A 19,323-nucleotide genomic window follows, 5' to 3' on the forward strand; every position below is an offset into this window, starting at 1 on the left:
AAGCAGACGTGGAATTTGTTTACATAACGCTTGCCAGTTTCTACTTTTATGTTAATAATATAGCTTGCTAGTGAACTTCAGCTTTGAAGAATTTAAAAACTTATTTGATCATGTTCTAATCAAATTTTATTAGAATATCCTAATAATTTTCTAATTGAACCTATTATCCTAATAGAATCACTATGCTCACCAGCTCCACTCGATGGTCTTCACAAGTCTGCATTTCTGAAAAATCTTGCTCTTTTGGAGAGTGAAAAGCTTTTTACAATTTCTTCTCGTCTTGAATGATAGATTGTTTCGAAAAGCAAAAAAGAGGTTTTACAACCTCCTTGAGAAGGTCTTATTTTCCACTTGGATGTTAAGAAAGCAACAGAAACAGGAGTGCACGTTTGCCAAGACCATAGTTAAAAAACACCTAATATAAGGTAGAGTTACTTTATGGATAACTTGCTAAGGTTGTATCTGGCGTTCAGTCTTGTTTGTCTTCTCTTTGTTACTCATAAATCTTTCAGCATTTACCATAATCATTTATCACTTTTCCTGTTTCCAGTTTTTCACAAGTCGCTTTGTCTCTGCTCACCTCAAAGTGCAGGTCCTGTTTGGCTAAGGAAGTTCATGCTGCTGAAGCTTTTGCAAGAGGAAGAAATGGTGGGCCACCTCTTGAACTTTCCAAACAAAATACACGCTTACAATCTGGCCCTTGTGAAACTCTCATTTTTTCTTGATCCTGGCTGATCCTAGCTACATGTAATATCTAGTGGTACCCTTCTAACATTTAATAATCCATTTTCTGGCCTATGGTATTCGAATCTTTCAGTTATTGAAGAAATCCTGGTTGTCTTTCATTACACAAGATGTAATTATTATTGTGTTTTCTGTCTTCCTCCGTGTGCTTACTTTTTAATATTTTTTTGCTGAAAGCAATAAGGTCTGTATCAATAAGAGCCCCATAAAAGATTTTGGTCTTCAGAATTGCCTTTTTATAGAAAAACAAGCAAAATGCAGAGGGAATTTTTTATTAAATATTAGACATCTGGGTTGACTGCATTAATTTTAAGTCATTCCTGTAATATTTCCTCTTTTCATTTGGTTCTTCAGATGCTCCCATAATATGCAAATCATTTTAGAGTGAATACAGAAGAAACATTAAATATATTAAAATCTGCATTTTAATAAAATTGTCGATGCGTAATATATACCTTGCTTCTAAGGAAAAAAAATGATAAAAAGTAATAAAAGGGGTAATTTAGACATAGAACTATTTAATATCTTTTTACATTTTACAACCCAGCAGAAAGTAAATGTGGAATAAAAGCTTTGGGCTCAGATTTAAAAGTGTTCCACTCAAATAGTTTGTCCTCCAGTTTTTTGTCCCGCCGCCCCCGAAACCCCGAAAGGTTCTAGATGGTCCAACGGTTAACGGACTCGTTGCAATGGTACGGTAAACTCGTTCTCGAGTTCTCCACACGTAAGATGAACTGTCCCCTTGCTTCTCATTGCAGATGGGGTGGATGTTGAAGATGATCCCAGCTGCTCTTGGCCGGCTTCCTCACCTTCCAGCAAGGACCAGACTTCCCCTAGCCATGGAGAAGGTTGCGATTTTGGGGAGGAAGAAGGTGGCCCTGGACTCCCATACCCGTGCCAGTTCTGTGACAAGTCCTTTAGCCGCCTCAGCTACCTAAAGCACCATGAGCAGAGTCACAGCGACAAACTGCCTTTCAAATGCACCTACTGCAGTAGGCTGTTCAAACACAAGCGGAGCCGAGACCGCCACATCAAACTGCACACGGGGGACAAGAAGTACCACTGCAGCGAGTGCGACGCTGCGTTCTCCCGAAGTGATCACTTGAAGATCCACTTAAAGACTCACACGTCCAACAAGCCATATAAATGTGCCATTTGTCGCCGCGGGTTCCTGTCCTCTAGCTCCTTACACGGACACATGCAGGTTCACGAGAGAAACAAGGACGGCTCCCAGTCTGGCTCCAGGATGGAGGACTGGAAGATAAAGGACACTCAGAAGTGCAGTCAGTGCGAGGAAGGCTTTGACTTCCCGGAAGACCTCCAGAAGCACATCGCGGAGTGCCACCCCGAGTGCTCCCCGAACGAGGACCGAGCGGCCCTGCAGTGTATCTACTGCCACGAGCTCTTCATGGAGGAGACGTCCCTCATGAACCACATGGAGCAGGTGCATGGCGGGGAGAAGAAGAACTCTTGCAGCATCTGCTCGGAGAGCTTCCACACCGTCGAGGAACTGTACAGCCACATGGACAGCCACCAGCAAGCCGAGTCATGTAACCACAGCAACAGCCCCTCTCTGGTCACGGTGGGCTACACTTCTGTGTCCAGCACGACTCCAGATTCCAACCTCTCCGTGGACAGCTCGACCATGGTGGAAGCTGCTCCGCCCATCCCAAAGAGTCGGGGGAGGAAGCGGGCTGCTCAGCAAACCCCTGACATGACCGTCCCCTCGAGTAAACAGGCAAAAGTGACCTACAGCTGTATTTACTGCAACAAGCAGTTGTTTTCGAGTCTGGCGGTTCTGCAGATTCACCTGAAAACTATGCATTTAGACAAGCCAGAACAGGCCCACATTTGTCAGTATTGCTTGGAGGTGTTGCCCTCACTCTATAACCTAAATGAACATCTGAAGCAAGTGCATGAAGCTCAGGACCCAGGTCTGATTGTTTCTGCCATGCCTGCCATAGTCTACCAGTGCAACTTCTGCTCCGAAGTTGTCAACGACCTCAACACCCTTCAGGAACACATCCGATGCTCTCATGGATTTGCGAACCCTGCCGCGAAGGATAGCAATGCGTTCTTCTGTCCCCACTGCTACATGGGGTTTCTCACTGACTCTTCCCTGGAAGAGCACATAAGACAGGTCCATTGTGACCTCAGTGGCTCCCGATTTGGGTCTCCGGTTCTCGGGACTCCGAAGGAACCAGTAGTAGAAGTCTATTCTTGTTCTTACTGTACGAATTCGCCAATATTCAACAGCGTTCTTAAGCTGAACAAGCATATCAAAGAGAATCATAAAAACATTCCCTTGGCCCTGAATTATATTCACAATGGGAAGAAATCCAGGGCCTTGAGCCCCTTATCTCCTGTGGCCATAGAGCAGACATCTCTTAAGATGATGCAGGCGGTGGGCGGCGCGCCTGCGCGTCCGGCTGGAGAATATATCTGTAATCAGTGCGGTGCTAAGTATACGTCCCTGGACAGCTTTCAGACTCACCTAAAAACTCATCTCGACACTGTGCTCCCCAAACTGACCTGCCCTCAGTGCAACAAGGAGTTCCCCAACCAAGAATCCTTGCTGAAGCACGTTACCATTCATTTCATGATCACCTCCACCTACTACATCTGCGAGAGCTGTGACAAGCAGTTCACGTCAGTGGACGACCTTCAGAAGCACCTGCTGGACATGCACACCTTCGTCTTCTTCCGGTGCACGCTCTGCCAAGAGGTTTTCGACTCGAAAGTCTCCATTCAGCTCCACCTGGCTGTGAAGCACAGTAACGAGAAGAAAGTCTACAGGTGCACGTCCTGCAACTGGGACTTCCGCAACGAGACTGACCTCCAGCTCCACGTGAAACACAACCACCTGGAAAACCAAGGCAAGGTGCACAAGTGCATTTTCTGCGGCGAGTCTTTCGGCACCGAGGTGGAGTTGCAGTGCCACATCACCACGCACAGCAAGAAGTACAACTGCAAGTTCTGCAGCAAAGCCTTCCACGCCATCATTCTGCTGGAGAAGCACTTGCGGGAGAAGCACTGCGTGTTTGAGACCAAGACTCCCAACTGTGGAACGAACGGGGCTTCTGAGCAAGTGCAGAAGGAGGAGGTGGAGCTGCAGACCTTGCTGACCAACAGCCAGGAGTCCCACAACAGCCACGACGGCAGCGAAGAAGACGTGGACACCTCGGAGCCCATGTACGGGTGCGACATCTGCGGGGCGGCCTACACCATGGAGACCCTGCTGCAGAACCACCAGCTGCGAGACCACAACATCAGACCCGGGGAGAGCGCCATCGTGAAGAAGAAAGCCGAGCTCATTAAAGGGAATTACAAGTGTAACGTGTGCTCTCGAACCTTCTTCTCTGAAAACGGCCTCCGCGAGCATATGCAGACCCACCTAGGCCCGGTCAAACACTACATGTGCCCTATTTGTGGAGAGCGGTTCCCCTCCCTTTTGACTCTTACCGAACACAAAGTCACGCACAGTAAGAGTCTCGATACTGGAAACTGCCGGATTTGCAAGATGCCTCTCCAGAGCGAAGAGGAGTTTTTAGAGCATTGCCAAATGCACCCTGACTTGCGGAATTCCCTGACGGGGTTCCGCTGTGTGGTCTGCATGCAGACCGTGACCTCCACCTTAGAACTCAAAATCCACGGGACATTCCACATGCAAAAGACAGGGAATGGGTCTGCCGTCCAGACCACAGGGCGTGGCCAGCATGTCCAAAAACTGTACAAGTGTGCGTCTTGCCTCAAAGAGTTCCGTTCCAAGCAAGATCTGGTGAAACTTGACATCAACGGCCTGCCATATGGTCTGTGCGCCGGCTGTGTGAATCTCAGTAAGAGCGGCAGCCCAGGCATCAACATCCCTCCCGGCACGAATAGGCCGGGCTTGGGCCAGAATGAGAACCTCAGTGCCATTGAGGGTAAAGGCAAGGCGGGGGGACTGAAGACTCGCTGTTCTAGCTGCAACGTTAAGTTTGAGTCTGAAAGCGAACTCCAGAACCACATCCAAACGGTCCACCGAGAGCTCGTGCCAGAGAGCAACAGCACACAGTTGAAAACTCCACAAGTATCGCCAATGCCCAGAATCAGTCCCTCCCAGTCGGATGAGGTAACTTGCCTTTTTACTGTTTGCTCTTTAACCTCCTCAAGAAACCCTTGCCACTTCCTGTGTCCACTTTCCGCAGCTTTATTTGTTGTCGTGTGCCGAGAGATGCTTAGATTGAAATGCAGTGGGTTTTTTTCCCCCCATAGCCATTAGCCAGCAATTACTTGCTTCTTGATAAGCAGCATTTTGGCTTGAATGGTGCAAAATAGGACTAATTCCAGTCTCCCTAGGATATTGTCTTCTCTATGACTGAAGAGATCAGCGCTCATGCCAGCACCACTGAGATCTGGAATCTCAGCATAGCCTCACCGCGAGTTGAAATCCCCAGCTATGACTTGTGTGTATGGCAGAGCGATAATGACATAAAAGTAAGATGCTATGGGCCAACATGCTGGCTTAGAGTAAATTAAAAAGAATATATATATATTTGTGCATAACAAATTGGGTAGGGGTGGCTTTATAATACCATGTTGTCAACACTCACTGTTTCTCTTTGTCTTCTGGGTGGTGAGCAAAATATTTTCGCACAACAGGATTTTTTAAAAGCCCCTACATTTATCAAGCGCCACATGCCCAATGTTCCTTTTCAAGGCATCCCCTTAAAGATCCCCGAGTCTTCACTCTCTGGGTTTGGGTTTCAAAATTAAAGTGGATTTTTTTTCTCTTAGTTTAAGAGTGGTTTCATGCCTTCTTTGCCATAATGAGTATGAAAAATAAGTTCATTTACAACGAAATAGTTTTGTAAGTCACCAGTCCTTGAAGCTGAGCAGAGGATGGCTCATTTTATTATAATTTCTTTATGCTTTATCACCTGGTTTCTAAGAGTTCTTTCCACTTCCCTACCTGCCCCTATCTGGAGATCCCTCCAAATGAAAACCCCAGGGAGATCCATCTCCCTTCAGTTTGGGGTCACTGCATTTTCCTTATCTTGTCTCTGCACTCACACCCTCTTGGAGGCCCCCCTGCACGTCCCCGCAGATAGCCATCAGTCAGCTGGTAGGGGAGAGCCGGGAAGACTGACACAGAGCCCATCCTCCCGAAATGTGGCATCTGCGTGACAGGCGAGCTCCCAAACTTTGAAGCTGCTTTCCTTTCTCTCCTTCCAAGTAAATCTGCACCTTTCTCTCATTTAAATAAATGAAGTCCTTTCAAACTGATGAGGACAGCTGGAAGAGCATAGTTTTGATAATGGTTCCTGGCTCATGCGTTGAATCAGGTAGTTTCTTTTGGTAGTTCTAATCCGATGAAATGAATTATTTTTTCCAAGTTTTTATTTCAAACGTGTTTAAACCTACAGAAAAACTAAAGGAATAACACAGTGTATGTTGTGTGTTTGTGTATCCATATCACAGATTTTTTTTCTCTCTCTCTGCAACCTTTTTATTAACCTGCACCACATGAAAGTAAGTGTCAGACGTCATGATTTTCCTAAGCAGAAGGACATTTTCCCATTTAACCATATTATTAGTTAAGGCAATTAACTAAATCAGTTAAAGAACTCAAGTAGCTCTATAACGCCATCTCTAAGTTGTCCATATTCAAATTTCCCCGATTGGCCCCAAAATGTCTTGTTTTTAAAATGCTTATGAATGAGAATTTTAGAAAAACCATTTATGGAGAAAATTACTTCTCTCCCCCCTTTTTAGTTTTGCTGTGCTTAACATATAGAGGGGAATTTGTATATTCACGTGTAATTTAAATGGTGCATAAAATTGATTTGAAATGATTGCATTCATGTGTGTGTGTGAGTGTGTGTGTGTGATTGTGGTGGTGTGTTCATTTAAAATCAAGCAAAATCGGGCTCTTGTTTCTTAGTAGATTGTGGAAAGGCATGTGCCTGTTTCTTCTCTGTTCCTGGCTTATGTTTTCTGATGTTCCTAAATTGCTATATATTATTATACTACTTGAGGTGAGATTTAGTTTTTAAATGAAGGAGGACATATGGATAGTCTTTATGTGTTAATTTGGTTAGGGTTATTTGCTTAGAGAACTTACCATTAACGGGTGGTCAAGTTTTTAATTATACCTAAAATCTTCATGATGAAGCTTAACTATATCCTGCACTTAAATAGAATAATGTATAAGATATTTTTAAAAGCACTTCTTAATTGTAATTCTTTTTTTAAGATTTTATTTATTTACTTGAGGGGGGGAGGGGCAGAGGGAGAGAATCTCAAGCAGACTCTGTGCTGAGCCCGGAGCCCAACACTGGGCTTGACCCCACGACCCTGAGATCATGACCTGAGCCGAAATCAAGAGTCAGACCAACTGAGCCATCCAGGCGCTCCTAATTGTGATTTTTACAATAGTGTTTTTTAAGCACCTAGATACCAAGGCTTTAAAGTGACTCTTTAAACAGAAGGGTACCTCCTTATTAAGTCTGATTAATAGGAGCTTGTGGCAATGTCCTAAACTGACCAGATATTAGGATTCCGTTGTACGTATTTCCTTTGCGCTTCAAAAGTTCACTGTTTTGTTTGACATTTTCATCGTTATTATTTTTTCTACATTACACTATTTAAGTCATAAAATTTCATGTGCTCACTTCCTTTCTGATAGTCTCTGCACTTAAAAATGTACAGTAGGCCATATCTTTTGGACTTGACATAGAAAATTTTCTAAACATAGGTGGAATTTTGCAAAAAGGAGCCCCCAAATAATGCATTAGCAAGAAAAAGACATATAATAAAAATTAATTTGTTTACATTCTTTGTTAGTCAAGTTAAGTTTCTGTGACTTCTCCTGTGTATTGTGTAACTTTTTTACCACGTAGGTATAAGAGAAGTTATTACGTAAATCTTTGCCAAAAGACAGGTATGCCGTGTGGGAATAAATTTTATCACAAAAAGAAGTGTGGCATGTGTGTGTCCTGACTTCGATGTCCTAGGCAGGAACGAAGGACTTAGTGCTATAGGTGGTATTTTCATCTCCTCTTCTTGCTGAGGATTGAGACTTCAGAAGAGAAAAGAAGACCACGGGACATAATCAAAACTGGATACACAGATATTGTCAAGAACAAGATTAGATTTTTTTCTGGACTATGACTTGTGATCCCATAAGGGTCTTCTTGGTAGACACTGGAATGAGTATTTCAAAGACGGAAAAGAATGGTTTTTGGTTGAGACTAGATTACCTATTTAAAAGGGATTTAGATATAATCTAGGGAAGGATAAGTACTAGATAAACACATGCGATCCAAGAAACGGATGAAAGACAAGGCACATGACACTTACGGAAGCATAATAGTAGGTAGAAATTTGGAATTGAAGACAAAAGATCTGAATGTGAACCCCTTTTCTTCTGCATAATGCTTTCTGAATTTGTGAACATGTTTTCCTTGTGCCAAAATCCTATAATTATCCATCTAAATTTGCTATGGAGTCTTTGTTTTGAATAAAATATTTGGGGGAACCTATTCATTTCCCTTTGGCTCTCAGAGACCGAGTATGATACACATTTATGCTGACCTCCGAGACCTCCGATGGTTCCATAAATGGTAGAGATAAACTGACACAGAAGAACGCTGGCCATCTAGATTTTTCCATACACGAAGCACCTCGCAGAGTTACTGACATTTACTGTGTGTTGAATAAATGTTAGTTCTTCTTCTGGGGTTCATTGACACTGGCCCGGCCTGGTCAGGTTCTGCCCCATTTGGAACTTAAAATGTTTTCTTACGATGACATTAGAAGCATGTGTCCCGCTTCCATTTCTCCAGGACGTCTGATAGCCGGGCTTCTTCAAGGGGTTATTTACTCACATTCCAGCTCACACCGTCCCTGCCGGTCCATTGAAATCACTCTTGCAAGGGTTTCCAGTTGTGTCCGTGTTGCTGAACAGTGCCACAGAACCAGAACCAGAAGGGGCTCTGGAGGTCATCTGATTAAGCTGCCTTATTTTACAGGCAGCAAAACAGGTCCAGATAAATTGAGATCTAAGATGACACAGCTAGTGAGGGGTAGACAAGGAGCTCTGAGAATCTGGCTCTCTAACTCCGGATTCAAGATTCTCTTTTCATAAATCCACTGGACTTTCCTCTAGCTGCTGTCTCATCCGTTTCCTTTTCATAAAATCCTCTCTGTATTGCGGTCTTACTTTCTGCGGTCATCCCCTTCTTCCACCCACTGCAAGGGATCATCTGCCTCCCTCACTTAACTGCAGCTGACTTCCTTAAGGTCTCTGTTGATCTAATGGACCATGCAATGCTTTTTTTTTTTTTTTCTTAAAGAGAATTTATCCTAGTTTACCTACTGTTCTACTTCTCAGTCTTGGCTATTTCCTCTTTATCCAACCTCTGTTTTCCCTCCTGGTTCCTTTCATAGAATGATCTGTAGCCTCCTTGCTCTGTCTGCTCCTGCAAGTTTGTGCGCTGTTGCTACTCACGTTCTGCACCCCCCTCCACCTGGCCTCATCCATTCCCGTGGCTCCAGCTACCACATTTTATGGATGACTCTCCAAATGCTATATCTCCCAAATGCAGGAGCGAACCTTCGGGAGCTGATGGAAATATTCTGTATCTTGATGGTGGTGGTGGTTACATGACTGTATGCATTTGTTAATACTCACCAGCTGTAAAATTAGTGAATTTTCTTATGCGAATTACCTCTCGATGAAACAGATTTTAAAAAGGGTATCTATGACTTACACCTTTCCACTGATATTCAGACCCATACACACCGTTGCCTGCTGGATATATTCACTCATGTGTTTCCGTACGCTTTAAACGCAATGGGACCAAAACTGATCTCATCAGCCTTTCTCTGAACCTGCTTCTTTTCTTATATTTTCTATTCCACTTGTGGAGCCGCTGATTTACTTATGTCCCTTTTCTCCACGTCCAGTTGGTCATCAAGTGATCTCTGTTGCAGCTCATACATATTTCTTAAATCAATCCCCTCCTCTCCATCCCCTTACCACATTTGTAATTCAGTCTCTGATCATCTTTCACTAAACTACTGAAGCAGCCTCCTAATTGTTCCCTTGGACTTTAGTCTTATCATTTTCAAATCCATCTCCACAAAGCTGCCAGAACAATCTATCTGAAACACAAATCTGAATAGCATGTCCCTCCCTATTTGAAACATTTTAAGTGCTCTATACTTCCACCCTTACAGGATAGTATAATATCCTTTTATTGTGAAATATAATGACTCTTCAGGTTCTGGCCCCTGATAAATTTTCCCTTCCTTTTCTTACCTTTCACCTTATTCTGTAGTTGAAAATACTCTAATTAACCTGCAGGTGACGCACTGCCTCTGTGTCTCATTAAGACTGCCCTGTCTCTCCTACCCGATAATTTCCCTCCTCCTGACTGCCCTCCATCTTCCATAAGGCTGTCCACCTTACCCTCTATTTGGAGATCAACTTACCCTCCTATGACCCTGACTTCCCACCACAGACATCTCTGCCTCCCTCCTTGAATGCTTTTTGTGTACAATGTGTCATAAATATATTAAAATTGTCACTTCGTTTTATAATTACCTCTTTACCTTTCTCTTCCTATGAATTCCTTGGGGCAAGAATTTACTGAGTCTCATATTTCTAATACCTATGACCGTGCCAGGCCCACAGTAGGCATACGCCTCTGGAGCTGTGTCTGGCTGGTGGCTTGCCCAGAGCCTTTTCCCATACATAGAGAATGGCAGGACAGCTGGCCACCTAGCTTTTTTTTTTTCATGCAGGAGCCACCTAGAAGGTATTGGATAAACGTATGTTCTTGTTCTGAGTGTGTTAACTACAGGATCACTGTCCACACTTTCTTACCGCATTTGGACTCAGAACGTTCCATCATCATTGATGTTCTGCTGTTATTATCTACTCCACTTCAAGGCCTGATTTCCCAGAGAAGTTGTAGTTGGTCCCATCAAGGTGGCCAGTGGTCTACAGGTTCCAAAGAAAGCCTTTCAGTCTCCATCATCCCTATAGCACGAGGCAGAGTGGATGGCTCTTTCCTCGACGTGCACCTCTGACTTCATGGCATTTGCTCTGTAGTTTTCCTCCTACTTTTGCATTTGGAGGTTTTCCCTCCCGTGCCTGATCTAAAAGTGCAGAGATTCTTTGAGGCTCATCCTTGGCCTTCTTTTTCTTCTCTGTCTACTCTCTCAGTAGGCCTCTCATCTCTTCATTTATCTCCATGCTAAAACCCTGCAAATTTCTATTCATAGCCTAGGCCTCCACTTAGACCCAGATCACTGTGTGCTACTGACAGCTTGACTTTTTCATTTGCATCTCTTTTAGGTATTTGAAGTGTAATGAGGACAGTCTAAACTCTAGATTCTCTTTCCTGAAACCTGTTCTTTTTCCAGACTTCCATCTTTTGAGTAAAGGGAACCACCCTACACCCAAATTATTCAAGCAAGAAACTAGGAAATTATTCCTGATTCCTCCCTTTCCTCGTTCCCCACATCTGATCTATTAATATGTCCTGGATCTCTTGATTCTGCCTTTAGCAAGTATCCCATCCACGTCTTTCCATCTCCATAGCCATCATCATGGTCTGGGCCACAATCTTCTCCTGGACGCTGCAGTGGTTTCCTAATGGATCCCTCTCCATCTTCTGCCTGCCCCAATCTATTCTTCATGCTGCATTGTCCTGTAGACATGTAAATTACATGGAGTCACTTAACATTCTTCAGAGACTTCCCATGCCATTCAAATACAAGCCCAACCCCTCTCCCTTTTATGAGGCCACACACAGTCTGGCTCTAGCTGGCTGGCCTCCCGATCTCCTGAGTGGGGCTCTCCTTCTGAGGCTTCACTTGCGCCACTTGTTTACCTGGACTACTCTTCTGAGTCAGCCTGTCTGCACCTTTCTCATCTGTCAGATGGGCCTCCCCCCAAAATCTTACCGAAGTTAGTCTCCTCCTTAGGATCTCCTTTTTAAATTATATTTTCTTTGCTTGTTTATTTCCTTCTTCCTCTTTCTCACTTCTGAATACCCAACATGCTTGTCATAAGGTCTCAGTCAATATCAGTTGAATAAAAAAACATAGTATAAGTACTTCAAAGTGACAAAAATTGTATATACTCCATCTCTGGTTGTATATGCGTGTATGTCTAGTAACTAATACAGAGAGATACAGATAAGTTTACCCAAAAGTGCTTACATGCTTCAAAGTCAGGTTTGATCTAAAAATATTAAAATAAGCTAAAAGACCTGAGGTTTCTAACAGTTCAAAAATCATCTTTAATATGAAGGTCTGTTGTAAATGTCTTGAAGTCAATATTCTTTCTTTATGGTTCATATATTGAAAATGGCGATATGTACATGATGGTAATTCAGAGCCGACTCAAGTTCCACAGTTCTGTTTTATGTAATAAAAATTTCCATACAAGGATGGATTTAGGTTTTGCTAAGAGCAAAAAATTAGGTAAGCTCCTTCTAGGTAAATAATATTTTAAAATTAAATAGAAAATTTACATGACCAAATACATTTGTAAGATTCAAGATGTTCTTGAAATAGAGTGAGTTGCTTTGCCAAGTTCAATCTGCTTTCCGATTTATTGTTGTTGGGTTCAATATTTGTTTGGCAGCTACAGTGTGCTGGTACAGGGAGTTAATGACCCCTGGCATAAATATCAGAGTGTGAAACATGGGAGAACCTGCCTCATATGCACTCCCTGTCTCTGGTCCCATGCTTATCTGGCATTGATCATTGACCCACACATTAAACTTACTGCCACTACCATTCCCACATTTTCTGTACTTATTTCCAGTTCTGGATTTTTTTTTTTTTTTTCTGATGCATCCCATATGGTTCCAGTGCTTTTTTAGAACGTAGGAAATTCAGAAATAGGAATGTTTTTGTATACAACCATGAATCTTGAATTGCACATAATACTTGTTCTTTGAGTACTAAGCCAAAAGAGTGTGGGGTCATCCTATGTAGTGGCAGAATTCTATTTAGGAGAAGCATTTTACTTTTGTCTTAAATGGTGTTGAGGTAGGAATTAGTAAATATTCAAGATGATTTTGAATAATGAAGGAAAATCAAGAGCTATGTTCTGGATCTCTTATTACACTATTGTTCCACTCATACATAATATAGATGCAATTTTCTATTAGATGTACTTTGTCTTCCTAGAAAATTCCCCCAAAATTGCCAAATGCTTTTTTAAAACATCTAAATAACCAGTTCCTTATTTATCCTTTCTGTTTTCACCTTTTCACATTTTTCCCCTGAAGGTTCTATTCTTAATTTGCCCGTCTCTTCCCCTCACCCTCATTTCCTATTACTTATTTCCTATTCATTATTACCCCATACAGATGACTAAAATATCACATTTCAAATGTTGACCTTCTTCTGAGGCCCCGTCTTATATTTTCAGCTACCTGCCTGACATTATCAGTGATGCATTCTGCTAGCCCTCGGACCAAATCAAATAATAATTTCTTTTGCCCCCCAGTTTTTGACAGTGTACCATCTTTCTCCTAATCGTTCTTGTCTGAAACCTTGTTTGTATTTCCCATATCTTCTCTGTTCTTCCAATCTTTTGGGTAGACCACTCTCGAGCTGCTGTATTTTCTCTGCAACTCTCATCTCTTGCAGCCTCTGTCCAGGCCCCCACCTGTCATTGTATACCTGCTCTCCTTCATGCTACACCTGTCATAAAGGAAGGCCCAACCAATGTAGAAGTTCACGTCCACACAAATCACATTCTCTGGCCACCGTACAAATCCGTGATAGATGACAAAGTTATCTTTTTAAAAAACTCCATAAATTCAAATATTAAAAGCACACGTGGAACAAAGGGGGCATAAAAAGAGACATGAAAAGTACTTAGAACCGAAAGAAAACTATATTGCAAAACCTGTGAGATGGAAACAAAGCAACACTTAGAGGAAAACATTATTATAACATAAGAATACATATTAGAAAAAATACATATTAGAAAAAAATTCATATTAGAAAATTTTAAAAAGGCTTGATATCCATCAGCTAAACATCTAGCTTCAGACATTGGGGACAGAACAACAAAACAAGTCCATGAAAAAATAGAAGAGTGGAAGATAAATAAAGCAAAGAGCAAAGGTAATGAAATAAAAAGCTGACAAGAAGGCCAACAAAGTAAAAAACCACTTCTATGACAAGACTAACAAAATTTGTAAACTTCTGGCAAAATTAATCAACTTAAAAAATAACGGTAAATAATATTAATAATAGCATCGTATGTGCAGAAGTTTAAAAGATAGTTGGAGAGCCACTGAAATAAAAATGAATGCAAAAATTCATATTTTCCAAGAATGGAGAGCAATTGGCACTCTCTTACTTTACTAGTGGCAGTGTTATTTTGTACAAGTGCTTTAAAAATACTGTGGGGCCGTATATACTAAAGTTGAATACTAGCTGACTCTATGACCCACAGATTCTGCTCCAAGGTCTGTATCTAAGAGATATGAGTGCGAATGTTTACCACAGGTTATGAACAGGAATATTTATAGTGGGTTTTACATATAAGCTTCAAGCTAGAGTCAATCAAAATGTCTGTCAAAATAAAATGAATAAATACAGTCATATAATGGTATGAACTCATTCTGTTCACACAATGGAATACCACACAGCAATAAAGGGGAATGAACTACTGCTGTATAATAATCTCGGCGACTCATATACACAATGTTGAAAAAAAGGAACCAGGCACCTACTCCTATATGACTCCATTCATATAAAATGTAAGAATAAGCAACACTAATCAGTGGTGATCAAAATCAGAATAGTTACCTCTGGAATGACATGAAGTAGGAAGGGACAAAAAGGATTCTTTTGGGTGCTTGAAATGTTCCATATCTTGATCTATGTGGTGATTACACTGTTATATACATATGTAAAATTTCATCAAGCAATACTGTTAAGATTATAGTTTAGTGTGTGTGTGTGTATATTATTTCTCAATTTTAAATTTTATTTTAAAAAAATCCAAAATGCACAGATAAAAATAAGGGAATATTATGAATAATTTTGTACTAACAGCTGGATAAATGTAATTATATGGAAATGGTCTTAGAATGTTAACAAAGCTGGCTCAAGATAAAAAAGAAAGAAGTAAAATGATTCCATAAACATTAAAGAGATTAATAAATTGTTGAAAACCTTCCCACAAAGAAAATACCAGAACATATACATAATTCCAAAGCTGTGCCAGAAAATACAAAAAGAAGGACACTGCATTTAATAAATCCAGTATAATCTCCATATTAAAACCAGACAAAGATAGTTAAAGAAAAATTTAGGTGATTTAATATTAAAAAATTTTAAAGAACATATTAACAAACTAAATCCACTATGTTATAAGATTTTATACCATATTAAAATAGTTTTATCACGAAAATGTAAGGTGGGCTCGAGCTCAATAAACTAATTGATTGAATTTACCACATTAGCAGTTTAAAGGAGGCAAATTATATGTTTATCTCAAGAGTTGCAGAAAAATCTAATATTTTCTAAAATCTAAATATTTTCATGATTAAAAAAGAACATTTGGAAGAGGCAGGGATTTTCTTCCCCTAATAAAGAATATTTGAAATATTATTTTTGGCAAGCATAATAATTAGTGGCGAAGTTTCAATGCAATTATTAGTTTATAATAAATAGCTAATAAGATCTGTTCATTGACCTAGCCAAAAGTGTAACATAAAATAGAAATGAATGTAAGTATAGAAAAGTAAGGGAGCACTAACACTGAAAAGAAGCAAATCATACCGTCATTTAGAGGACTTCTGTTTGTATGTAAGACAATATTGAAAGAATCTAAAGACAAATTATTATAACGAATGAAACTTTAGTAAATCTGCTAGGTACCAAATCAACTCATAAGTCAATTAGATTTTTATTCACCAGCAAAAAAGTGAAAAAAAAATAAGTTGTAAAATCATTCCATTTATAATAGACACAAAAATTAGGTTACTTAGAAATCTTATAAGATGTTCAAGGTATTTATGGAGAAAAATGGTAAAACATTACTGGAAGATATTTTTAAAGACCTAAGTAATGATCATATATAACTCGCTCTTGGACAAGAAGATTCAATACTGTAGGGGTGCCTGGGGGGCGCAGTTGTTAAGTGTCTGCCTTTGGCTCAGGGCGTGATCCTGGAGTTCTGGGATCGAGCCCCACGTCAGGCTCCTCTGCCGGGAGCCTGTTTCTTCCCCTCCCACTCCCCCTGCTTGTGTCCCCTCTCTCGCTGGCTGTCTCTCTCTGTCAAATAAATATATAAAATCTTAAAAAAAAAAAAAAGAAGATTCAATACTGTAAAGTTATCAAATATCCCTAATTTGAGCTATAAATTATAGCTACTCCAATGGAAACTTCAACAGGTTTTAAAATGTATTTTTTAATGTTTTTACTTTTTGGAACTGGGCAAGCGGATTCAAAAAAGTATATGAAAGAATGAAAGGTGAAGAATAGTAAAGATTTTCTTGAAGGAAAAGAACAAGCAGGACAGGATTTGTCCTATGCAGGCGATTTATAATAAATCTGCAGCTGTTTGGATGATGTGGGATTAGTCCACAGAACAAAATAAACGTTCTCCAAGAGATATTAGGCACATAAAAACTCAACATAGATTATAGCCTTCTTTGCACATAAGTGAGGGAATGAATGGAGTATTCAATTCATTATCCATATGGAAAAAATAAAAATAAAATAGAATACGCAATGGTGTAAAAATGTGTGAAAGACAAAACTGCAAATCTTTTAGAAAAAAAAATAAAGAATATTTTTATGAACTTAGGTTGGGAATGATATCTCAAATAATGCCCAGACAGTATAAATCACAAATAAAATATCACAAATGATATGCTCCTCTATCTTAAAAATAATAAATTGTTTACTAGAAGTTACTATAGAGTGAGCGAAAATGAAAGCTATGAGAGGATAAAACATTTATAACGCATATAACTGGGAAAACTATTGGTTTCCTAAATATGTAGAAAATGGCCACAAATCAATAAGAAAACGCAAACCAACAAATTAGAATATGGGAAATTAACATGAAATGGCATTTCACAAATAGGAAGCATGAAGGCTCAGTAAACATGTGAAAATATTTATCCTTACTAATAATATGGGAAATGCAAATTTAGAGTAATGGGTTGTCTGGAAAGAACACAGGAAGCTAAGTTGGACACACAGGTGTTTGTTTAATCATTACTCCTTATGTATTATTTATGGTATAAATTCTCTTTGTAAGCATTTAATATTTAACATAAAAATCAAAACTGATCAGAACCGTAAGTATATAATCAGTATCACCTTAAATAAAAGATAATATCAAACTAATACGATTAATACCAAATAATGTTTTAAAAATTCTTGCTATTAGACTTGTACCTACGAAAAGCTGAGAGCCAAAAATCTGTTCTTTTGTTGTTACCAGATTTATTAAGTGTCGCAGAGGTATTAAAGACATATTAGCATCTCAGTGAGACTTTTTTCCTTTGTGTAATCAGAAAGAACAGTATCCGTACTTTCCAGTTAAGGTGGTACGTATCTCACACTTTGGGGAACATTAGCCTATGGCATTAACTTTTTATTCCTCATTTGGTACTTCAACTTAAGATAACAGATTTATTAATTTCCTGCTATGTACAAGGCGTTAGGCTATCAGGTTTGTAAAGAGGATGAGCATTAGACAAGTATGGGCTTTTGAATACACCTCTTTATCCCCAGTATGGCTCTCTCAGGGTGTGTAGTTTACTAGGGAAAGATTAACATATAACAATAAATATATTATAACTTAGAATGGAATATGTGCCATAATGGAAGTACTAGTAAACTGCTCAAGTAGTTCAGAAGAGATAACAAATAATGAGGTAGGAGTTAGCTTTGCAGATAATCTGTGTGAAGAGCAAACAAATTGGAAGTAGTTCCAAAGCCAAAGTCCTGAGGCAGCAATGTGCCCGGCTGGCTTAAGGAATAGCAAGGGTCCAGCATGGCAGGAGCACAGAAAGCTGGAGAGGGTGGAGACGGGGCTTGGCTTGGTAGCCTCCATGTTTCTCGCGAGAGTTCCTTACACACGAGAGGCTCCTAGTAAACACTTGCAAATAATTGAAACCTGGTGGTTAAAACAAATGGAAAAAAAGAAACAAAGAAGGAAACATTTCTCTGAGAACTAAATGGTGATAGAGTTTCTTCCAATCACACATAAATAGAACATAAGACTCCTCATAAGTATGTAACATTCTATGCAATTCATATCATACAGAGATTGAATGGCAGGTGAAATCCTGTAAGAAACCCCTATATCAAGGCAAATGATTTATTCGGTTAAATTAAACATTGTATGACACAAGCCAGTCTTCAAATGAGTCTGAAAATTTTTTGTTATTCAGAGCCTGCCACTCTAGGTTTAGGGAGTTCAAACTTATGCCACATAACATAGTAGAAGAAAATACTGTGCTTAGGGAAAAAAAAAAAAAGAGTACAAATAACAGTTGATAGAACCATTGTGTCATCTAACTAGTACTTCCTAAGCTTCAGTTCCTTCACTGCTAGCGTGGGCATAATCCACACTTTGCCTGCTTTATAGTGTTATGGTGAAGAGCCAATGGTATATGTGTATATGCAAGTCCTTAGCAAAGATGAAGCACCCAGCAAATGTTGCATGTGGTACATCACTTCTATAGTATCTGGGCATAAGTCTACACATATTTCTATGTATATATGCACACATTCATATAATTTATATATGCAATGTTTATAATGAATTTATTATTGTAATCCAGAATCATTTCATCTAATGCTAAGCCTATGGATTATTTGGTCAAAATGCATCAAAATAAGTCATCACACTTCCACAAAGTTGGGGAAATAGAAAAGCATAATAAAATATTTTTAAAAACCTAGAAGCAATGAAAACCAAAGAATAAGCAGAGTGTAAAGACCGCTTTATTTGCTTGAGGTCAGAGATCGTGTCAGGCCACAGTAAATACAAAAGATAGAAAAAAAACATGTAAATAGATGAGTTACAGGTAGAAAAAACAATTATAGATAAGAAATGGAAAGCTTTCAATTGCACTGTTGGGTTGAAACATCATGGAGAACAAGGGAACAAAAAAGTATTGGTGAAATAATATGTAAGAAAATGAAAACTATTATAAATGAAAATCATACTAAGTGAATCCCAAAATGAGTCATTTCCCCCCTAAGCTCAAGAAGCAAGTGAATAGTTTGAAAAGCAGTTAATTTTAAAAAGCTATTATTTGTTTGCCTGAAAGCCACTGGCAATGTTCTCTAGGGATCAAATATATTTACGTTCCACAGAAAGGAAAATGGTGAAAATTTTGTGGGGTGTTTTTTGGACAGGACTTGTAATTTAGATGCATAACCCCTTATTTTTAGAATAGAATTCCATATTTAAAAATCACTAATAAGTAAGTGATTGATAGAGGTCTCAAAGCACAGATGCGCCATGATTTAGAAATCAAAGTGGGACTGATAAACCTAACTTGACAAAGTCTGATGTTAACATTA

General features: G+C 39.8%; 1 protein-coding gene across 3 annotated transcripts in view; it reads left to right on the plus strand.

Moving 5' to 3' along the window:
• Nucleotides 1-1,898: 1,898 nt before the first annotated feature.
• The window catches only part of ZNF521 (zinc finger protein 521), a 159,384-nt gene continuing 141,959 nt past the window's right edge, over nucleotides 1,899-19,323 (plus strand). Inside the window, exon 1 of one of the 3 annotated variants that reach the window (XM_008692787.2) lies at nucleotides 1,899-4,855. In XM_008692787.2, coding sequence (XP_008691009.2) covers nucleotides 1,943-4,855 — 2,913 coding nt within the window. In that variant the 5' untranslated portion in view covers nucleotides 1,899-1,942. The remainder of the gene's footprint in view (nucleotides 4,856-19,323) is intronic. The other 2 variants (XM_040632628.1, XM_040632629.1) reach the window with 2 other exon arrangements.

The sequence above is a fragment of the Ursus maritimus genome, unplaced genomic scaffold (genome assembly GCF_017311325.1).
Source record: "Ursus maritimus isolate PB19 unplaced genomic scaffold, ASM1731132v1 scaffold_18, whole genome shotgun sequence".
Taxonomy (NCBI): domain Eukaryota; kingdom Metazoa; phylum Chordata; class Mammalia; order Carnivora; family Ursidae; genus Ursus; species Ursus maritimus.